General features: G+C 44.7%; 1 protein-coding gene across 4 annotated transcripts in view; it reads left to right on the top strand.

Annotated features, from left to right (window-relative positions):
• Window positions 1-22648, top strand: part of FBXO16 (F-box protein 16) — a 61721-nt gene extending 39073 nt beyond the window's left edge. For 2 of the 4 annotated variants that reach the window (XM_028852510.2, XM_028852511.2), the window contains exons 7-9: window positions 4265-4367; window positions 21654-21679; window positions 22317-22648. In XM_028852510.2, the coding sequence (XP_028708343.2) occupies window positions 4265-4367; window positions 21654-21679; window positions 22317-22326 (139 nt within the window). In that variant the 3' untranslated portion in view covers window positions 22327-22648. The remainder of the gene's footprint in view (window positions 1-4264; window positions 4368-21653; window positions 21680-22316) is intronic. The other 2 variants (XM_028852503.2, XM_015145079.3) reach the window with 1 other exon arrangement.
• The last annotated feature ends 1349 nt before the right edge of the window (window positions 22649-23997 follow it).

Raw genomic sequence — 23997 nt, 5'->3', positions numbered from 1 at the left:
ATGTGAAACAGCCTTGGATCTTTGAGGTTTCCTGGTGGAGCTCCTTTGTTGTTTATTAAAATATTATACTTGAAAGAAGAAGGCTGGGTGAGTGCAGGGATGGAGGTGCCTCTTTCTTGCTTAAATGTTTCCCTTAGTAAAAGGGCATTACCTTTCACTTCTAGATGAATTAAACACAAATCAAGGACCATTGGACTGGATTTGTCAAGGATTTAGGCCTTTTTTAAAAAGTGCTAAGCCTTTTAAAAAATTATTATTTTTTTTATTTTTTGTAGAATGGGATCTCATTATGTTGCCCAGGCTGGTCTCTAACTCCCAGACTGAAGTAATCAGACTCAAGTGAACCTCTCACCTCGCCGTCCCAAAGTGCTGGGATTACAGGCATGAGCCACCATGCCTGGCTAGTGGTTAGGTCTTCACAAGTTTTGGTGCCTACTGCTGGCATGATGGACAGCGCCAGCCCAGTATGAACCAGCACACAGGTACAAGAAGGGCTGAGGTATTACTCCACAGAGGTCCAATTTCAGAGGCACATAATTGAGATCAGAGTCCTGGGAATGGAGCAAGCCGGAGAGACTGAGCTGGAGTCAGGTTGGTGACAGAAAAATCAAGAGATAGTGCAAAGATTAAACAAATGAAACGGAGCAACCCTGAAGCTCATTTCCCCAAGTAGACCTGACACCCCAGACTTTTCACTCTCTTGATAGCATCTTTTAGGGCACAAAAGTTTTCAATTTTGATGAAGTCCAATTTGTCTAAATTTTTGGTGTCATATCCAAGAAATCATTGCCAAATCCAATGTCATGGCAATTTTCCTGTACATTTTCTTCTAAGAGTTTTGTGTTTTAGTTCCGCGGTTGAGGTCTTTGATCCATTTTGAGTTAATTTTTGCATATGGTATAAAGTTGGGGTCCAACCTCATTGTTTTGCATGTAGATATCCCGTTTCCCCAGCACCATTGTTGAAAAGACTGTCCTTTGCCCCACTGAATAGTCTTAGATGAAAGTCAATAGACCATATATGTAAGGGTTTTAACTCTGGGCTCCTTATTCTATTCTATTGTTCTCTATGTTGGTCTTTACACCAGTATGACACTGTTTTGATTATTGTAGCTCTGTAATAAATTTTAAAACCAGAAAGTGGGAGTCCCCCAATTTTGATCTTCTTTTTGGACATTTATGCAAATCACCCTTCTTTTTTGTTTTTTCTTTTCTTTTTTTTTTTTTTTTTTTTTTTGAGACAGAGTCTTGCTCTGTCACCCAGACTGGAGTGCAGTGGCATGATCTCGGCTCACTGCAACCTCTGCCTCCTGGGTTCAAGCCATTCTCCTCCTCAGCCTCCCTAGTAGCTGGGATTACAGGTGCTCACCACCACGCCCAGCTAATTTTCGTATTTTTAGTAGGGACGGGGTTTCACCATGTTGGCCAGGCTGGTCTCGAACTCCTGACCTCTTGCTCTGCACACCTCAGCCTCCCAAAGTGCTGGGATTACAGGCATGAGCCATTGCGCCTGGCCCATATCACCCTTCTTTATTGGGCCAAGGGAGCTGAGCTGAGAGGTTGGAGTGAACTCCCAAAAAGATCAGGCCAGGTGTGGTGGCAAATACCTGTAATCCCAGAACTTTCGGTGGCTGAGGCAGAAATATCATCTGAGTCTAGGAGTTTGAGACCAGCCTGGGCAACATAGCAAGAACCTGTCTCTATAAAAATAAAATAAAATTTGCCAAATGTGATGGTGCATGCCCGTAGTCCCAGCTACTCAGGAGGTTGAAATGGGAAGATTGCTTGAGCCCAGGAAGTGGAGGCTGCAGTGAGCCATGGTTGTGCCACTGCACTCCAGCCTGGGTGATGGAACAAGACCTTGTCTCAAGAAAAAAAAAAAAAACAGAAGCCTACATAGCAATATACATGCATTTGATCTATATGTCACTTCAGCATTTTCTTTTCTTTTGTTTTCTCCATAGATTTCCCCTCTGTCCTTTTTTTTTTTCCTTGCAATTTATTTGTTATAGCTATCAGACCATTTATCCTGGAGAGCTTCTCACATTCTGGATTTTGTTGATTGCACTGCCCACATGCATCTTAATAGGTTCTTCTGTCCCCTGTACCTGGCTATACTGAGAGTCAGACCTAGAGGCTTATGTATATACTGAACAGGGATATGTACTTCCGTCACAACGCCCATCATTTCTGGTTGTCTCTCTTGTGTTGGTAGCCATGGATACTCATCGCCTAGATCTATTACATCAGGCAAACTTTTCCTGTAAATGGCAAGGCAGGAAATATTTTAGTCTTTGCCGGGCATATGGTCTCTGTCACAGCTGCTCAACTCTGCCATTGTAGCCTGAATATAGTAATAGACGATGTGCAAGAAATAAGCATGACTATGTTCCAATAAAACTTTACTTACAGAAACAGGTGGCAGACTGGCTTGAGCCTGTGGGCTGTGGTTGGAGGAGCCTTACTTTATCCTAATATATACAGGAGTTTTAGAAAACAAATGCTAATATTAAAGCAAGTGATATGATTACTGAAAACAGTTTGACTTCCCTGTCTGTGTTTTTATCTCTCAGATATATTCTATCAAGAATATTCAGACAGGCCGGGCGCGGTGGCTCAAGCCTGTAATCCCAGCACTTTGGGAGGCCGAGACGGGCGGATCACGAGGTCAGGAGATCGAGAGACGATCCCGGCTAACACGGTGAAACCCCGTCTCTACTAAAAAATACAAAAAAATAGCTGGGCGAGGTGGCGGGCGCCTGTAGTCCCAGCTACTCGGGAGGCTGAGGCAGGAGAATGGCGTAAACCCGGGAGGCGGAGCTTGCAGTGAGCTGAGATCCGGCCACTGCACTCCAGCCTGGGTGACAGAGCAAGACTCCGTCTCAAAAAAAAAAAAAAAAAAAAAAAAAAAAAACAAGAATATTCAGACAAATTACTGCATTAAACTCACATGAAGTAACTCCTTTGTGTGTAGTAATGCCACCAACTCAATAGATAATATATATGTTTCATTTTGCTTTTCAGATTTTAGATATTTTTCAGTTCATTTTATTTTATGATTTTGAGAAAAAATTAGATGGTTCCAAAATTAAATATACAAAATAAGCTATACTTGGAGAAATCTAACTTTTGGTCCCTGTTCCTCCGTATTACTTGTTCCTTTTTTTTCTTTTCTTTCTTTTTTCTTTTTTGTTTGATTTAGGGTCTCACTCTGTTGCCCAGGCTAGAGCACAGTAGCGTAGTCATGGCTAACTGCAGCCTGGACCTCCAGGGCTCAAGCGATCCTCCCACCTTAGCCTTCTGAGTCACTGAAACTACAGGCATGCACCACCATGCCCAGCTAAATTTTTTAATTTTTTGTAGAGATAGGGTCTCACCGTGTTGCCCAGGTGGGTCTCAAACTCCTGCACTCAAGTTATCCTTCCCCCTCGCTTTCCAAAGAGCTGGGGTTACGGACATGAGTCACCGTGCCCAGCTCACATTCCCTGTTTTTGATCAGTTCACATGGGAATCCTACTTGTAGGTAACTGTTTTTCATTTTATGGTTTGATCTTTCCATTTTATTTATTTATTTATTTATTTATTTTTTGAGATGGAGTCTCACTCTGTCACCCAGGCTGAAGTACAGTGGTACGATCTCGGCTCACTGCAACCTCTGCTTCCTGGGTTCGAGTGATTCTCCTGCTTCAGCCTCCCAAGTAGCTGGGACTAGAGGTGTGTGCCACCACGCCTGGCTAATTTTTGTATTTTTAGTAGAGATGGGGTTTCACCATGTTGGCCAGGCTAGTCTCGAACTCCTGACCTCAGGTGATCCACCCGCCTTGGCCTCCCAAAGTGCTGGGATTACAGGCGTGAGCCACCCCACCTGGCCATAATCCTTCCATTTTAAAAAGTACAAGTAAATATATATGCACAATATGTAGAGGCAGAGATCTTAATACCTTCTTGAAATGAATGGCAGCACACAGTACATACCGTCTCATCCACCCTTCTTTCTTCATGTAACAGTATATCCTGGAGATCCTTCTACAGTTGAATATAGAAACATCCTACCTTCCTTTTGCAGCTCATAGTACTGCATTGTGTGGAGATGCCAGAGTTGATTCAACTAGTTCTCTATTGATAGATATTTGGCTTATTTCCAGTTAAGTGGAGACAATCTTTTAAATCATGGCAACAACAAACTCAAACAGACAAATAGCTATGCAAACCACCGAGTGTTAAAAAGATACTTTGTAATTTCCCCACTGCTTTCCAATTTACAGAAGAAAAAAAAGAAACGAAATGACCCCAGATTTCAGCCGACAGTCACATGATAAGAAAAATAAGTTGCAGGACAGAACTAGGCTAAGAAAAGCACAATCAATGGTAAGTATTGTTTATAAAAGATTCGTCACCATAACATTAATGAAAATCTCCAGATCTCTAATCCTATTTGCAAAATTGAATTCGTTTATTTAATCAGAATCATGGAGTGGTGATTAAATTCGGGTTTCTGACACTGACAGACAGAGAAGCCATGACCTTGAAGATACACTTTATTTAATCTCTCGGAGCCTCTGTTTTCTCATCTGTTTAAAAAAAAAAAAAAGACTGGATGAACTGATGTGTATGAAATTGCTTTGAAAACTGTATGATATAAGGGGAGTATTTTTGTTTGTTTGTTTAAGACAGAGTCTTGCACTTGTTTCCCTGGCTGGAGTGCAATGGCGTGATTTCGACTCACTGCAACCTCCGCCTCCTGGGTTCAAGTGATTCTCCTGCCTCAGCCTCCCAAGTAGCTGGGATTACAGGTGCCTCCACCATGCCAAGCTAATTTTTGTATTTTTAGTAGAGATGGAGTTTCTCCATGTTGGCCAAACTGGTCTCCAACTGCTGACCTCGGGTGATCCACCTGCCTCAGCCTCCCAAAGTGCTGGGATTACAGGCATGAGCCACCGTTCCTGGCCAAGGGAAGTATTTTTTTTTTTTTATCAGTGGTTCTTTTTTCTGCCGAGTCCTTTGGGGCAGGGGGAGGTGCTATCAGAAATCGCTATCTCTAAGTGAAGGAAGGTTCCCCTGATCTAAGTGCATTTAGGCCAGGCATGGTGGCTCACGCCTTTAATCCCAGTACTTTGGGAGACTGAGGCAGGAGGATCACTTGAGGTCAGGAATTCGAGTGCAGTCTGGGCAACACGGCGAAACCCTGTCTCCACTAACAATACAAAAATTAGCTGGGTGTGGTGGCACATGCCTGTGGTGGGTGCGGGGGAAGCAGGAGGATGGCTTGAACCTAGGAGGCAGAGGTTATAGTCAGCCAAGATCGCACCACTGCACTCCAGGCTGAGCAACAGAGTGAGACTGTCTCAAAAAAAAAAAAAAAAAAGAAAAGAAAAGAAAAGAAAAAAAAGGAAAATGCATTTAAAGTAACTTTGGAAAACATGAATTAAGAACTTTTCCTTTCCTAATTAAAAAACAGCGAATTGACTACCTAATAAAGCCAGTAATTGTGACTAGGGAGCATTATCATTGCATAGCAGAGTTTCCCAAATCGTGGCTCCGAAGCCCTGTGGATCTTTCAGCACATTATGCAAGTCTTTGGCACGAAGTAGAAAGCACTAAGGGTGAAATTAAAAGTTCATATATAGTAGTAAGGATTTAGAAAAGAGATGAAGATACACACTCAAGGAAAATTAATATAAAATGGATGTCAGCTGGGAGAGGAAAAAGTACGTACTCAGGAATAAATCACTTTTATAGCTCTGCTTTAAAGCTCTATTACTTTCTGTTTAAATGTATTTTCAAGTGTTATGTTGCAAAAAAAAAAAAAAAAGCAGAGAGAGAGATGAGCTTCTTTAAACAGGGCCATCTGAATTCTGTAGGGCCAGTTTTGTTGGGCTGGATGAGGCTTATCATAGACATGTGTACTGATGCCCAAGGGAATGGGGGAGCTTAGAGCAAAGCAGTAAAATTGTCAGTGAAGCCATTAACTGAGAAAAATAACTATATGAGGCTTATCACATGAGCCATTATGGCATGCTTCTGCCTGGTCTCCAGGCCGTGATAGGCAAGGAGTGGAAGAGAAGTCCAAGGGAGAATGGGGAATTTGAAGGACAATAAAAATTGATGGTGATGCATGCTGAGAAATTATCAGCACAGTCAGACATTTCTCCTGCTTCGAAAACACAAAACCCAAAGCTAAGCCATCCCCATGGGCTTTTGACATTAACCATCTGTCAAACACTAGCAGGGCTTGCTTAAGTGAAAGCATTCATTATAAATTAAAAAGTTAAGAAGTTGTACTAATTAAGGCTGAAAGGGAAACCAGAGTACGTTAAGCAATGATGGAAGAATTAGCTCTTCGTGAACGGGGCTCTTAAGTGTGTCTGTCTATTCTTGTGTTTTTTTTGTAAATGTACTAATTATAATCACTATTTATGTTTTGTAGTTTTGATAAAGAGTATAAGGCATCATTAAATCCCCCAAAAAGTATGCTGTGATATATGACTCATGCCGGTGATGAGCTTGCCAAAAACAAGCTTGGCTGTTTGGGATACAAGGCGGGTGTGACTCAGTTCTCCTCTCCACAGGATAGTAGTTCGCCCTCATTGGCCTCCTAAGTGATGCAAGATGATTGTGAAAATGAAGAAATAGGCCAGGCGTGGTGGCTTATGCCTGTAATCCCAGCACTTTGGGAGGCCAAGGTGGGCGGATCACAAGGTCAGGAGATTGAGAGCATCCTGGCTAACACGGTGAAACCCTGTCTCTACTAAAAATACAAAAAAAAAAATTGGCCAGGCGTGGTGGCGCGCGCCTGTAGTCCCAGCTACTCAGGAGGCTGAGGCAGGAGAATTGCTTGAACCCGGGAGGCGGAGGTTGCAGTGAGCCAAAATCACACTACTGCACTCCAGCCTGGGTGACAGAGCGAGACTACGTCTCAAAAAAAAAAAAGAAGAAGAAGAGAAGAGGAAATGGGTACTGAGGAAATCCAATCAGGGGAACAAAGGAAAGTGAGGGTAAAACTCTGGTAACTGCAGCCATAGAGTGAATTTGTTACGCCAGACATAGCCCAGGTGTGATTCCAGTGCAGAAAATCATGTATTCATTTGATACATGAATGTTACCAGAAAGGGGTCTGGATCTAGACCCCAAAAGAGAGTTCTTGGATCTTGTGCAAGTTCGTAAAGTGAAAGCAAGTTTCTTAAGAAAGTAAAGAAATAAAAGAATGGCTACCCCATAGAGCAGCTCCGAGGGCTGCTGGTTGCCGATTTTTATGGCTATTTCTCGATTATATGCTAAACAAGGAGTGGATTATTCATGCCTCCCCCTTTTAGACCATATAGGATAATTTTCTGATGTTGCCATGGCATTTGTAAACTGTCATGGCGCTAATGGGAGTGTAGCAGTGAGGATGACCACAGGTCACTCATGTCGCCATCTTGGTTTTGGTAGGTTTTGGCCGGCTTTTTTATTGCAACGTGTTTTATCATTAAGGTCTTTATGACCTGTATCTTGTGCTGACTGCCTATCTCATTCTGTGACTTAGAATGCCTTAACCGTCTGGGAATGCAGCCCAGTAGGTTTCAGCCTCATTTTACCCAGCCCCCCTTCAAGATGGAGTTGCTCTGGTTCAAACACCTCTGACAGAAAGTTCCCCCATCATTTAGACAGATTTATGGAGGAAGATTTCAGGAGGACCTAGAGAAGTGGGTGAGCAGGACAAACTTAGGGGAGCACCTTCTAAAGACAAAGATGAAAGTGACATACCCCCAAACCCTGACCCTCAAACCTAGGAGGTTACCTGAGACCTGAACACTTGAAGATTCCTCGCTCCTATTATCAGGAAAGAGGCTTTGTTAAATGGAAAGGGCAGGAAGAGAGAAGACAATGGGAGAATAAAAGAGGACACGTGGCTGGGGGGCAGTGGCTCATACCTGTCATCCCAGCACTTTGGGAGGCTGAGATGGGAGAATAATTGAGGCCAGGAGTTTGAGACCAGCCTGGGCAACACAGCAAGATCCCATCTCTACAATAAAACGTTTTTGAATTAGCTAAGCATGGCAGGGGCATGCACCTGTAGTTCCAGCTACTCTGGAGGCTGAGGTGGGAGGATCACTTGAGCCCGGGAGTTTGAAGCTGTAGTGAGCCATGATCTCACCACTGCACTCCAGTCTGGGTGACAGAGTGAGACCCTATCTTAAAAAAAAAAAAAAAAGTACAGGTAATATTCCTTAGTTCATCTCTCTGGGGATGTGGCTCTCAGATCACTGACACCAGCCTCCCTTTTCGCGTATCATTACTTAAGCCTACAGATGTGAGTGCTCTCTCCAAAAACAGAACCATACTTGGGGAAACGGTTTCACATCTTCCACATGTTGCAGTGAGCTTGTCATGTTTCCTATTCGATGAGTTTGAGTTTTCAAAACCTGCCCCCTTGCAAGTGTACCTGATTTGCTCTTCTGCTTTTGATTCTAAAGCGGACCCCAAGTGCTGCCTTAGAACCACTTAGTCTAACCATTTTTTGGGGTGAATGATTGATGAACGATGGGCTGGGCAAGGTGGCTTACACGTGTAATCCCAGAACTTTGGGAGGCTGAAGCAGGAGGATCACCTGAGGTCAGGTGGCCAACCTGGTGAAACCCCGTCTCTACTAAAAATACAAAAATTAGCTGGGTGTGGTGGTGGGCACCTGTAATCTTAGCTACTTGGGAGGCTGGGGCAAGAGAATCACTTGAACCCAGGAGGCAGAGGTTACAGTGACTTGAGATCGCACCATTGTGCTCCAGCCAGGGTGACAGAGCAACACTCTGTCTCAAAAAAAAGAAAAAAGATGGGAATAAAGCTTAGACCTGATTGCTAATCCTTTACAGTTTTGAAGGCTCCTTATGAAAATTATGTAAATGTCAAGACACTCCCATTACAATTAGTTATGAGAACAAGATTCCATATAAAACAAAGCAATTGAAAATATAAACTCCGGCCGGGCACAGTGGCTCATGCCTGTAATCCCAACACTTTGAGAGGCCGAGGAGGGCGGATCACGAAGTCAGGAGATGGAGACTGGCCTGGTCAACATGGTGAAACCCCATCTCTACTAAAAATACAAAAATTAGGCATGGTGGTGCATGCCTGTAATCCCAGCTACTTGGGAGGCCGAGATCACACCACTGCACTCCAGCCTGGGTGACAGAGCAAGACTGTCTCAAAAAAAAAAACAATATATATATACACACACATACACACATACACACCCATACTGTGGAGTTTATATATATATGTGTGTGTATATATATAAATTCCACAGTGTGTGTGTATATATATGTATATATACATATATATATATAAACTCCACAGTAGTCAGATACCATCTTCATTAAACTTAAAAGATTTTCAACCTTGTGTAAAGACATACAATATATATATTTTTTAATTTTTTTTTTTTTTTTGGAGACAGAGTTTCGCTCTTGTTGCCTAGGCTGGAGCGCAATGGCGCAATCTCGGCTCACTGCAACCTCCACCTCCCAGGTTCAAGTGATTCTCCTGCCTCAGCCTCCCGAGTTGCTGGGACTACAGGCACCTGCCACCACGCTCAGCTAATTTTTGTATTTTTAGTAGAGACAGGATTTCGCCATGTTGGCCAGGCTGGTCTCACATTCCTGACCTCAGGTGATCCACCCACCTTGGCCTCCCAAAGTGCTAGGATTACAGGCATGAGCCACTGTGCCCAGCCCTATATTTTAAATTTTAACAGCAGTTGCATGTAATTCTTAGGGAAGAAAGGAGCTGTGTTCTTGAGGGAGAGACTACTAAACTCATAGGGAAGGAGGAGGCCTTGAGAGCAAGGATGTCAGCAGACTCTAGGCCTTCAGAGACAGGGAAAACCTGCTCGACTAGAGATTAGAGGAAGAATTTGTTGTTTCTGCTCCTGGAAGGGAAGAGGAGGAGAAGGAGGAGCGGGAGTAGGGCAGAAAGAGGTAGGAGGAGGAGGAGGAGAGAAGCCAAGATTAGGTAGGGGAGAGAGGTAGGAACAGTATTAGATACCACCTGTTCCAATTAAACCTGTTTGCCGTTACTGGGATGTAAATACCTGCCTCCATCTCTGCAGCAAATTCTACTCCATTTACACATGGAAGCAAGATCTTAGAAGTCTAGAAAGCTAAGAAAATGAACACTCCTTAGGACAATTCACAGAAAATAAGGAGATGGGCTTTGAACTTCCAAGGCCCTGGAATTGGGCTAAGAGGACCCTAGCTGACATCTTGTTTCTTTTCTTTGTTTTTTCCTTTATCAAGTATAAATACAAATACCTCTTGTCTAACACTGAACTTTTACTTGGGAGTTAGGTGTCCTCACTTTCTAGGTCCTGGTTCAGCCATGGATTTCAAAAAGCCTGCCATTTCAGAGCATTCACTTAAATACAAGTAACAAAAGTCTTTAATTGCCTGCTTACTCTAATTGCCTTAGATTAGACCTTATCTTTTTCTGTCCTCTGCTAATTCCAGCCTCTGAAATTACTTTTTTCACCTCTTTCCAGGGATAACTTTACTCTTAGAGTCCTGATTTTTAAAAGTGCTTCTTCACGCTTTCTCACCTTTTTTCCTTCACTCAAAAGAGGAAAAAAAAGAAAAGAAAAGAAAAAACAGGAATATACTCTACAGTGATTCCTGGATCATATTGTGGAATGAACAATGGTTTAAGAATCAGGAAACCCCAGTTCTAGTATCAACTCTGCCACTAATGAGTAGTCACTCAAATCCCCTGAGTCTTTGTTTCCTCATTTATAAAATGAGAGTTTGGTGGGTGCAGTGGCTGGGTAATCCCAGGGACACAGGAGGCTGAGGTGGAAGGATGGTTTGAGGTCAGGAGTTTGAGACCAACCTGGACAACATAGCGAGACCCCGTCTCTACAAAAAAAAATAAAATAATTAGCCAGGCGTGGTGTCGCATGCCTGTAGTCCCAGCAACTTGGGAGGCTGAGGTAGGAGGATCACTTGAGCCCAGGAAGTTAAGGGGGCAGTGAGCCATGATTGTGCCACTGCATTCCAGCCTGGGTGACAGAGCACTTAAATAAATAATAATAATAGTAGTAATAAAATAAAAAAACATTACATTCGTGAATCCTAATTTTAAACCAATACAAACTATTTTCTGTTTCTAATCTTTTTCTTTGAACTGTAGGAAGTATAATGAACCAAAACAGAAGAATTTATAAAACAGTTTCTGTAGAAGGTTCCTTGCAGGCAGTCTTTAATATACTTCTTATCAAATTCTGATGCACTCCTCAGGTATTTGGGGTTTTTAAAATTTAAATTAAATTTTTTTTTTTTTTGCGACGGGTCTCACTCTGTCACTCAGGCTGGAGTGCAGTGGTGTGATCACAGCTCACTGCAGCCTCAACAACTCCCAGAGCTCAGGGAATCCTCCCACCTCAGCGTCACAGGTAGCCGGGACCTGTGCACCACCAAGTCTGGCTAATTGTGATTTTTTAGGGGGGTATTTTTTGTAGAAACAGGGTCTCGCTATTTTGCCGGGGCTGGTCCCAAATTCCTGGCCTCAAGCAATCCTCCTGCCTCAGCCTCCCAAAGTGCTGGGATTACAGGAATGAGCCACTCTGCAATGCCAGGTGTTCATTCTATAACAATGTCTGTCTGGTTTGAATGTGCAGAACCAAAAATATCCATGGGAGATATTTTTAATTATTTCATTCAACCAATGAAATTCCTGGGAATTCCATATGGAAAGAGGAATAAGAAAGAATATGGGATTTGCAGTCAGACAGACCTGGGTTCTTGTACTAAACAGTATGACTTCGGATGTTACTTAACCTCTCTAAGCCTCAGTTTCTTTGTCTGTAAAATGGGAATAATGACACCTACCTAAATCCCAGGTCTATATTAAGCATGTAATACATGTTTGTGCTGTCATTCAGTATCATATTATTTTTCTATTTTCTTTCTTTCTTTCTTTTTTTTTGGGGGGGGGATGGGGTCTCACTCTATGCCCAGGCTGGAGTACAGTGGGGCCATCTCAGCTAACTGCAACCTCTGCCTCCTGGGTTCAAACAATTCTCCTGCCTCAGCCTCCCAAGTAGCTTGGATTACAGCCACTTGCCACCATGCCCGGCTGATTTTTGTACTTTTAGTAGAGATGGGGTTTCACCGTATTGGCCAGACTGGTCTCAAACTCCTGACCTCAAGTAGTCCATTTGCCTCAGCCTCCCAAAGTGCTGGAATTACGGGCATGAGCCACCACACCCAGCCTACTTTGCTTTCTAAGGACACAGATTGGGATGCAAATAGCCTAGGTTCAATGCCCATCGTACCACTATTTTAGTAGTCTGGTGATTTTGGCCAAGTTGTGTAACCTCTCTGAGCCTCTTTTTCCTTATCTGTAAAATGGAGTTAGTAACAAGACTAACTAACGTCACTCAATTGGGAGGAGGATGTAAAGCATTTAGCATAGTACCTAGCTCAAAGCTAGTAGTGGTAATAGTAGTAGTAACAGCAGTAAAAATCATACTAAGCCATCACCCGAGCCCACAATGAAAGACAAGAGAAATCTGATGGTGAGCTGCGGCTGAGAGATAGATGGAGGAGGGACCTGCCAGGCAGCCAGAAAGCGTTAGCGGGAGGCCCTGGTCCATGGAACAAGAGTCTCCTTTTCACTTTTTCCTTGACCTTTCCCATTTATCTTCTTCTTCCTCCCTTTGTCTTTTCTCTTCCTTACAGTCAGTTTCTTTTCTTTTCTTTTCTTTATTTTTTAGACAGAGTCTCACTCTGTTGCTCAGGCTGGAATGCAGTGGTGCGATCTTGGCTCACTGCAGCCTCCGCCTCCCAGGTTCAAGCAATTCTCATGCCTCAGCCTCCCAAGTAGCTGGGATTCCAGGTGTGCACTACCATGCCTGGCTAATTTTTGTACTTTTAGTAGAGCCAGGGTTTCTCCATGTTGCCCAGGCTGGTCTCGAGCTACTGGTCTCAAGCGATCTGCCTGCTTCAGCCTCCCAAAGTGCTGGGATTACAGATGTGAGCCACCACACCTGGCCCTTATAGTCAGTTTCCACTGTGTAAGAAACAGTTGCATCAATAGCTATGTGGAATGTAAGCCATATATTTTCAGCTCCTGCATGGCCTCCGTATAGTCTTGTGCCTGTGTGTGTATTCCTCATCATTGTGGTGGTCCTTGTTTTTTCTTTTTCTTTTTTTAGAGACAGAGTCTCGCTCTGTTGCCCATTCTGGAGTGGAGCAGTGCAATCAGAGCTCACTGCAGCCTTGACCTCCTGGGCTCAAGCGATCTTCCTGCCTTAGCCTCCCAAGTAGCTAGGAATACAGATGCACACCACCACACCTGGCTAATTTTTCAATTTTTTGTAGAGACAGGGTCTCACTGTGTTGCCCAGGCTGTTCTTGAACTCCTGGCCAAAAGCAATCCTCCCACCTTGCCTCCCTGAACACTGGGATGACAGGTGTGGGTCACTGCACCTAGCCAGTGTTTTGTTTTTTACTCCATATTCCTAGACTGAAGAGTGCATGTGTGTTGAACTCAGTGCCATGAATTATATGCTATGTGCACTCCACTGCCTGAGAACTACAATCTTGGTTGTTGTTAATTTTTTATACCTAAGAGATGAAAAAGCCTCCTTGGCAAGAATCCTGGGGGCAAAATCAACTATCAGGCGAGCCCGCTACTTGGAGTCTTTGCATTTCTCCTTTGCCTGGAAGAGAGCTGAGTTTACTTGTTCTGTCTTGTTGCCTCTCGTTTCATCAGGCTATCCGTAATAAATTACTGTGATATTTCCAATGGAAATGATTCTACCCGCTCTCTTCACTGAGCATTTAGACCAATGCCAAATGGCTATTTGTTTTTATTTTAACACAAAATATTTGACACAAATTAACTTCTGTTCAGGACCTACCAGAAGAGAACTGTGTTTGTGATTTATATAATATTATTAGTTATATACATATTTGTTATAACATGCTTTGGTCACTCTTACCATTGGGGTTTAATATATATGTATGTAGGCTGGATGCAGCAGCTTATGCCCATAATCCCAGCACTTCCGGAGGCTGAGGCAGGGGGATCACTTGAGTCCAGGAGTTTGAGACCAGCCTGGGCAACATAATGAGACCCCCTCAGTCTCTACAAAAAATGAAAGTTAGCTAGGTATGGTGGTACACACCCGTGGTCCCAGCTACTGGGGCGGCTCAGGTTGGGGGGACTGGTTGAGCCTGAGAGGTTGAGACTGCAGTGAGTTATGATTGCACCACTGCACTTCAGCCTGGGTGACAGTGAGACCCTCTCTTAAAAATATATATATATATATAAAATATATATATATTTATATATTTATAAATATATATATAAATAACATAAAATAAGATATATATATGTACCGTGTGTGTGTGTGTGTGTGTGGTGTGTGTTTAGTAATATGGTACTTTACCACAAATTACACTGGAAGTCGATTTTGTAAGACACAGATGTTTTGAAATATTAGTTCACAATGATTACTAACAACCAACCACTCAGACCTTATGGCCTATTTCACCTACTTGGAAGCATGAAAGATATAGTCACATAGTCTTGGATTTAAATTTCAAAACACTGGCTCAAGTTGCTTAGCCTTCCTCTGCAGCTAAAAATATTACCCCAAGGTTACTTAAAAGATAAACACAAAGCCAGGCCTGTGGATTCTTTAAAACTGCGTTGGTTATTTCTTTCTAACACCTTGCCTTTATTTCCGCCAGAAGCAAAAGCTGGGAGTGAAAGGGAATGTTTTGCTCATAGGTGTTGGCCAAATCGGGGGGCCCTCTGGAAGGTGTCCAGACAGGACTGAGCAGCTTTCTGGGCTCCTGATCAGACAGGAGACAGCAGGGGTCCTTCTCCAGAATTCCTAGATGGAAAGTCCTTGAAGCAACTCCATCCTGAGGATTAAGCATCCTCTCAACCGGATGAAGCTGGGACTGGGACTAGCATCAGCCTCTTAGTCCTTCTTCTTAGAGGAAGGCCCCCCGGGGAGGACCTCCTCAACCATCTCCTCTGGACTCAGAGGCTTTGTCTCTACCCATGACCTCAGCACCCAGCCTGTGCTTTAGGCAATTTACAGGGGTAAGTTTAAACTGTGCTTGCACTGCTAAAACCAATAACTTCTGATTTTATGTTTTTCAAACACAATAATCCATATTTATATACAATATTACCACATCACTCTGGTAGCACCAGGAGGCAGCCAAATGCCTGGGCAGATAGGGGTGGGTCCCTGGTGAAATCCCACCACCAACCCGTAGACAGTTGAAAGCCTGAAAGCCACGCTACAAGTCAAATCCACAGACCTACTGAGAATCTGTCTTCCCGTTGGGCATGCTTTCCCCTGATTGATCCCCAGCCTTCACCTATTTTACACGTACCTACCCTTTTCTAATTGGTTTTCTACACTGTTGTGCCCACCTTTGACTGGTGTCTCTGCTTTAACCTTTTTTGTGTACTCACAAACCAATCAGCATGCACTCCCCATTCTGAGTCCATAAAAAGCCCTGACCCAGCCACATGGGGAGAGAGAAACCACCCAACTGTGGGAGTGGGGAACCTCCTCACCCCTCTGCATCCCCTCTCTGCTGAGAGCTGCTCTGTCCTCAATAAAATGATCTGCCCTCAGGCCAGGCACGGTGGCTCACACCTATAATCCCAGCACTTTGGGAGGCCAAGGCGGGCAGATCACCTGAGGTCAGGAGTTCAAGACCAGCCTTGCCGACATGGTGAAACCCCATCTCTACTAAAAACACACACACAAAAATTAGCTGGATGTGGTGGCAGGTGACTGTAATCCCAGCTACTCGGGAGGCTGAGGCAGGAGAATCATTTGAACCTGGGAGGCAGAGTTTGCGGTGAGCCAGGATCACGCCATTGCACTCCAGCCTGGGCAGAAAGAGTGAAACTCTGTCTCAAAAAAAAAAAAAAAAAAAAATCTGCCCTCAACACCCTTTATTGTCAGCGTGACCTCATTGTTCTTGGATGCTGGACAAGAGCTCAGGACCCACCAAGTGTGGGTACCCAAAAAGGCTGCCACACTGGCCTTTTGCCCTCACTAGCGGAGGGCAGCTGCCCCACGCGACAGGTGCAGGGGCCAATGAGTGCTAATATACTGCCATCCATTGGGCTATGGACAACGGAACTAAAAGAGCTAATCAGCACACTGACGCCCCCTCTGGGGCTTCAGGGTCGTGGGCACCCTTGTCCAGGAGCCACCACGTTCCCTTGAGGTAACATGCCTGGCCTGGCTGCAGGCCCTGCACATGGAGCTTGCTCCTGTGTTGGCGCTTAGAGTGGCCGACTGGGGTCCGCACTCACTCACTCGCATGCTCCCTCCCGCAAGGGGCTGAGCACAGCAGGCTGAGTAGACAGGGTGCCCCTGCTGCAAGTCTGGCAAAGGGGCCAAGAAAAATCCTGCATCGACTACTCAACTGGGAATCATCATAAAACGTTGAGATGGAGATTTTTTTAGAGGGAGGAGGTGAATCTTCTACAAAGTGAAGATTGTCACAAAAAGTGAAGATGTGGTAAGATTCTTTACCACATCACAGGCTTGTGGTGAAGAAGAAATAAATTAATAAATGCATGTTAGCACAATGCCTGGCTGTCAGGTATTTGCAGTTATTACTGTCATTGGTATTCCTAGAAGAGGGACTGGCACAAAGCAGGTGCTGTCATTGTTGTTACTATATTTATCTATTTTCCGTATCCACATACTTCTTTACTTAATGTGTTCACTTCACTGATCCTCGGGTTGATCCAGTGGTATTGTTTGCATCAGTGATCATTTACAGATATCTGCAAATAACATGAATGGAGAACAAACAAAAAAATCAATCAGGGGCCGGGTGCAGTGGCTCACACCTGTAATCCCAGCACTTTGGGAGGCCAAGATGGGCGAATCACCTGAGGTCAGGAGTTCAAGACCAGCCTGGCCAACATGGTGAAACCCCGTCTCTACCAAAAATACAAAAATTAGCTGGGCTAATTTGCCACGTGGTGGCAGGCGCATGTAATCCCAGCTACTCAGGAAGCTGAGGCAGAAGAATAGCTTGAGCCCAGGAGGCAGAGGTTGCAGTAAGTTGAGATTGCGCCACTGCACTCCAGCCTGGGCACCAGAGTGAGACTCCATCTCAAGAAAAAAAAAAAAAAGAAAGAAAAGAAAAGAAAAAAAAATCAATCAAGGAGTGAAAAACACAGGTCTGTAGACAAGCTAGTATACATAGGCTGTTCCTGTTTCTACCTCTTCTTGGGCCTTAGCCTCCTGTGGGACCCTTGTCTTTCTTGGGCCCCTCACCTTCAGTAGCCTCTTGGCATTCTCACCCATTTCTCTGTGCCCAGTAAAATGACATCCAGTCTGAAAATAGGAATTTTCTATCCCCATCTAAAGTTCACTTGCAAGGTGGTTTCAGCCATTGCCCTGAGATGAGAAAGAAGAAGGAAGCATTGGTATGTGTATCAATGAACAAGGATTTTACAGGCACTGAACTAGCCCTAGGGAAGATAACAGCCCCTGCCCTCGAGAACTTCCAGGCTACAAGGGAGAGCTTCTGGCCCAGCAAGGGAAAAGTCCCAGGAATCTGGGGCGGGCAGTTGTATTAAGGTTCTTGCCTCTCCCCAGTGGGACTGGAAACCTAGTGGGAAATGTCAGGTTGGAGGTACCTCAGGGACCACAAGTATACGAGTTCAGAAGAGGTCTGAATAGATGGGCCCGGAGCCCAGGGGAATAGCAGGGTGACAGAAACACATCCAGCCATGGAAGATTCAGGCACTGATTGGCCAGGAAGCGGGCCAAGAACAGAACCCTGGCGAATTCCAATGTCAAACACATTGCCTTGCATTTCTCTTCTATTTCCTTCCCTTTAAAGACACAATAACGGCACATCAGGATATTGTGTAAATACCTCTAGAAAAAGAACAGAAAGCTCAACTGATGAGAAAAATATCTTTGAATTATCTGATCCCATCCCTCTTCATAGGGACAGATGGGGGATTGGAAAATTCTTTTGTTGTTGTTGTGTTTTTTTGTTTTGTTTTTGTTTTTGACAAAGTCTCACTGTGTTGCCCAGGCTGGAGTGCAGTGGTGCGGTCTCAGCTCACTGCAACCTCCGCCTCCCGAGTTCAAGTGATTCTCCCGTCTCAGCCTCCCAAGTAGCTGGGATTACAGGAGTGCACCACCATGCCTAGCTAATTTTTTTGGCATTTTTAGTACAGATGGGGTTTCACTATGTTTGCCAGGCTGGTCTCGAAAGCCTGACCTTAGGTGATCCGCCCACCTTGGCCTCCCAAAGTGCTGGGATTACAGGCGCGAGCCACCATGCCTGGCCGGAATATTCTTACGATGGTGTTCCAGGGTAGCACTAGGAATGCGGATAGATGGCATGGCCATTGGCAACGTCCACCTACCAAAAAGCGGAGGGGCCTGCACAATCATAAAGGATCATTCATGTTGGCGTCATTTGTAGGAGCAGGACATTGAAAATGGCCCAAATAATCTATTGGTATGGTTCATCTGCTCTACAGCCATTGAAAGACTAGGGAAGTTCTTCGTGTATTGATTTGGGGTTTTTTTTGTTGTTGTTGTTGTTGTTATTTTGTTTTGTTTTGAGATGGAGTCTCACTCTGTTGCCCAGGCTGGAGTGCAGTGGTGCGATCTCAGCTCACTGCAACCTCCGCCTCCCAGGTTCAAGCGATTCTCCTGCCTCAGCCTCCTGAGTAGCTGAGATTACAGGTGCCCACCGCCATGCCCAGTTAATTTTTGTATTTTTAGTAGGGATGGGGTTTCACCATGTTGGCCAGGCTGGTCTCGAACTCCTGACTTCAGGTGATCCACCCACCTCGACCTCCCAAAGTGCTGGGATTACAAGCGTGAGCCACTACACCCGGCCTCGTGTATTGATTTGTAACAGTCACACACGCACACACACACACACACACACACACTCCATACATAGCCTCTCACATATATAGTGAGCAAACAGCAGTGGTGTTCACAGCGTGCTACCAATTGTGTTGAAAAGGAGAGTGGGACGGTACATTTGCATTTTATGTCTACATTTGCTCACATGCATACACAATATCACTGGAAGTAGACAAAACAAAAAACAAAACAGAAAAACAAACACAACCCTGGTAACTTTGAGAAAGGGAATTAGGAGGCTCAAGGATGAGGTGGGAGCAGATTTTTCGCTGAATGCTTTTGTACCTTTTGAATATTGAACTATGTAGAAAAGTAACCTATTCAAAAAATAGACAAGCTTAATTATTTTCAAAGAGACAAGCAAAAATAATCCCTGAAGAGCCATAGGAAAATGCCCTTTAGGGAAGATTCTCACGGAGAATAGAGGTGTCATGAAATGTGCCTTGCTGTGTCTCGAGGTGCTCAGAAGTTAAACCATGTGAAACTTGGCCTGAGTTATCCGGCTAAGATGCTTCTTGCTGTGAAGTCTATGTGCTGTGAAGACGGACCTTTCTGGGGGAAGAAGGTGGGGGTGGATTCACAGCCAGGGGAAAAGATCAGAAGGAAAGAAAAGGTTTGGGAGACCCCAACATTGGTATAGAAGAAACTTCTAGTTATCATTTCAACCATATAGTCAGGTGCTATAGAGCAGGATCGAGAACTGTAAGATTTTTACCCTTTTATAGAACTTCCCATGTTTTCTCCCTTAAATCTTATCTTTTCTCTTGTAATAATGGACATGAAAGTCTCAAAATGAAGAGGGTCTGTGAGCTTGTGTTCCGGGACCACAAGAAATGGTGGCCGGAAGGAGACCATCTTCCTTGAGCCCATCTTGGAGGGAAGAGAAATGCCATAGTCTGGATGGGTGGTGACAGCTACCAAGAGGAGAGGAGAGCAGGGGAAGCCTTGGGACCTGCCATGGTGAAATGGGAGGGCTGTGAGGAGCCTGCCTGGACCTGTGAACTGCCCGGGGACTCAGGAGAAAGGGGTTCTGCAAATGCAGTGACAGATAAGCATTACTCGGTAATAGGATTAAATTTGAAACTCTTACAGGTGAGATGTGACTAGCCCATTCTTGTATCACAGAGAGCTAGGCTTTTTCTTCATTCAACAGGTATTATTTTATTTTATTTATTTATATTTTTTGAGATGGAGTTTCACTCTTGTTCCCCAGGCTGGAGTGCAATGGCGTGGTCTTGCTTACTGTGACCTCCACCTCCCAGGTTCAAAAGATTCTCCTGCCTCAGTCTCCTGAGTAGCTGGGATTACAGGCACCCACCACCATGCCCAGCTAATTTTTTTCATTTTTAGTAGAGACAGGGTTTCACCATGTTGGCCAGGCTGGTCTCAAACTCCTGATCTCAGGTGATCCGCCCGCCTCGGCCTCCCAAAGTGCTGGGATTACAGGTATGAGCTACTGCACCTGGCCATTCAACAGGTATTATTTTATCTTCATTGTTACTAAAAAAGCATAGAGGAACCTTCCTGTTTATTTTCTTACCTCATGCTGATCTTGAAACAACAATGAAAATGCTTCCACTACAGGGATCTTAATCAACACCAAACACTTCAAACGAGGGAAGATTATTTACTCCCATCTCTTCCCCCTTTTCCTTTCCGATGCTAACAACTTGCTACTTTAACCCCAGTTTTGCCCACTCTTTCCCAGAAAAAATCAACAAACATGTCTGCTCGTACTATAGGCAGACACCTGTCGATTCAATGAAGTGTAGGCTTCCAGCTTTGGCTGGGCACAGTGGGCCTGTAATCCCAGCACTTCAGGAGGCCAAAGCGGGAGGATTGCTTGAGTTCAGGAGTTCAGGACCAGCCTAGGCAACATAGGGAGACCCTCATCTCTAAAAAAAAAAAAATGTAAAAAATTTAGCCAGGCATCGTGGTGCACATCTGTGGTCCCAGCTACTCGGGAGGCTGAGATGGGAGGATTGCTTGAGCCCAGGAGGTCAAGGCTGCAGTGAGCTGTGATTGTGCCGCTGGGAGACCGAGTGAGACCCTGTCTCAAAAATAAAATAAAATACAGTTTTCAGTTTTGCTTGCAGGGAGTTTGCAGTCTCACTGGGGGACAAAGAAGTGAGTACTAATGCTTTAGAGCATATGTTCAACACGAAGCCAGAGAAGTCGGTAATAAAGGCTTCGGGAATCCACCTGCTGGAAACATCCTGTGGATGGAGACACGCAAGCTTCTTGCAGGAAGGCAGGCCTGGAAGGACAGGTTAGACTTACGGGAGGACTACAGAGAGCACTTCAGGCAGGTGTGGAGCTTCCTTGTGGAATGAGAGGGAGCCCGTTAGCTGAAGGGGAGGACCAGGGAGCTGTCATTGGTGGATGTCGTTGCTGAGTCAATGAAAGTCTAAAGTAGGATTTTCCCAGACTTACAGAAACCCTGTGTATTGCAAACATACCCGCCACAGTGTTAAAGAGATAACAAGGACTCTGATCAGACTCCTGTGACTTGGCAGCTTAGTATGGAGTAACGGGGGGGCATTGTGCTCAGGGGAGGCTACGGTATCTGTGTTCAGCCCAATCCTCTTAGGTCTCTCCTTGCACAGTTGGAACCAAGATAAGGGCGAACTTTAAAGAGTGCCTCACTCTCTCTCCCTTCAAGCTCAACTCGGATTATTTCTTTCTTTTCCTCTCTCCATTCTCTTCGCTTTCCTGCTCACGGCCAGATGTCGAGGAGAAATCCCTTCCCACTGTGAGTTTTGGTTGTGATGTCAACCTGTGACATTTGCCTTTTTAGAGAGATCAAGCGCATGCATTGATTAATGGAGAGTGTAAATTATGGGAACAGGCTGGGCACGGTGGCTCACGCTGGTAATCTCAGCACTTTGGGAGGCAGAGGCGAGAGGATCAAAGAATTCAAGACCAGCCTGGACAACATAGGGAGGCCTCATCTCTAAAAAATATCTATTTTTTAAAATACTTAAAATTAAAATATGGGAATGATGCCAATAGTCTCATCTAAAAATCCCAAGTTTCTAGCTCCAGCTGTGATGCTTTTTAGCTGTGTGAACTTGGACTGTCACTCAAATTCCTCAGTTTCACTTATCTGCAAAATGAAACTTATTAATACTATCCTCTCTACTGCATGTGATCTTGAGGTTCAGATGAAATAATGTGAGAGCACTTTGGACGCTAAAGACCGTATTATTTGTAGCTCAGGGTGAAGACTGCATGGGGGCAGAGGGAAGTGAAGTTGGGAAATCTCAATAAATCCCAGTCAGCCCTATACTTTTATAAAATTGTTTTATGTCGTTAAAAATAAGTTTAACTAGATAGCTCCCTTGGTGTTTTAATAACTCTCGCTTTCATGATTCCTTTTTCCTTTCTAGATGTCCCTAAGTTCCAGCTCTCCCCTAAAAGTTCCAGCTCATCTCGCCTGGCCTCCTCCTGAGTCAGTGGGACTCCCAGCCACTGCCACCACAGCTGAAATTCTCATGCAGCATCTTCAGAGACACCCTGGGCCCCAGGCATGACTCATCCAGGTTCCAGAGCCAAAGCGGACTGAACAACATAGAAAGACTTTTATTATAGAAATGACAAGATGCTTTGCACAGTGGAGAGCTGAATTTACTTGGCTCCTATTAGAAACTCTTTCAGCTTAAGTACTTATTGTGGTAGTGAGTCCTACAGTATTTCAGTAAAAAGGAATTCATGGCATAAATGTGGACAGATTTACGGATGTAGAAACATGATGATAGATATCATGAGGTTAGTGATGGGACATATACCGGCACCATTGGTAGTACCAGGTGGGTGAGGCAGGTCCCAGAAGGATACAGGCTCATTCCCAAGGCTGCATGAGCAGTTGAATGGAGGGGCTGTTTACCGTGGTATCTTAGTTTGCTAGGGCTGCACCAGAGACCAAGAACCTTCAACAACAGGAATGTATTTCCTTGCAGTTCTAGAAGCTAGACACCCAGGATCTGGCAGGGCTGGTTTCTCCTGAGGCCTCTCTCTGGGCTTGTAGATGCCATCTTCTCCCTGCATCCTCAAGTGGTCATCCCTCTGTATGTGTCTGTGTCTAAATTTCTCCTCCTCCTCCTCCTCCTCCTTCTCTTCTTCCTTCTTCCTCCTCCTCCTTCTTCTTCTTCCTTCTTCTTCCTCCTCTTTCTCTTCTTCCTCCTCCTCCTCCTTCTTCTTTCTTCTCCTTTCTTCTCCTCCTTCTCCTTCTTCTTCTTCCTCTTCCTCTTCTTTTTTTTTCCTTTTTGAGATGGAATTTCACTCTTGTTGCCCAGGCTGGAGTGCAATGGCACCTCAGCTCACTGCAACCTCTGCCTCCCAGGCTCAAGCAATTCTCCCACCTCAGCCTCTGGAGTAGCTGGGATTACAGGCACCCACCACCGTGCCCAGCTAATTTTTTGTATTTTTAGTAGAGATGGGGTTTCGCCATGTTGGCCAGGCTTGTCTCAAACTCCTGACCTCAGGTGATCCACCCACCGCAGCCTCCCAAAGTGCTGGGATTACAGGCATGAGCCACGGTGCCTGGCCTTAATTTCTTCTTAAAAGGACGCCAGTCCTATTGGGTTACCGCCCACCCTAACCACCTCATTTAACCCTAACCACTTCTTTAAACACTCTGTCTCCAAATACAGTCACATTCTGGGGTCCCGGGGGTTAAGATTTCAGCATAGAATTTGTGGGAGACATAGTGTAGCCCATAACATATGCTGTGGGCAGAGTTAAGAGAATGAAGAAGGAGCCGGGTGCAGTGGCTCACGCCTGTAATCCTAGCACTTTAGGAGGCTGAGGTGGGCGTATCGCTTGATCCCCTGAGTTCAAGACCAGCCTGGGCAACATGGTGAAACCCCATCTCTACCAAAAAAAAAGAAGAAAGAAAAGAAAAAAGTAGCTGGACATGGTGGTACACGTCTGTAGTCCCAGCTACTTGGGAAGCTGAGGCATGATGAGAATCGCTTGAGCCCGGAAGGCAGAGGTTGCAGTGAGCCAAGATGGCACCACTGCACTCCAGCCTGGGTGACAAAGTGAGACTCTGTCTCAAAATAAATAAAT

The sequence above is a fragment of the Macaca mulatta genome, chromosome 8 (assembly GCF_049350105.2).
Source record: "Macaca mulatta isolate MMU2019108-1 chromosome 8, T2T-MMU8v2.0, whole genome shotgun sequence".
NCBI lineage: Eukaryota > Metazoa > Chordata > Mammalia > Primates > Cercopithecidae > Macaca > Macaca mulatta.
This window is presented reverse-complemented; position numbering and strand designations above follow the sequence as displayed.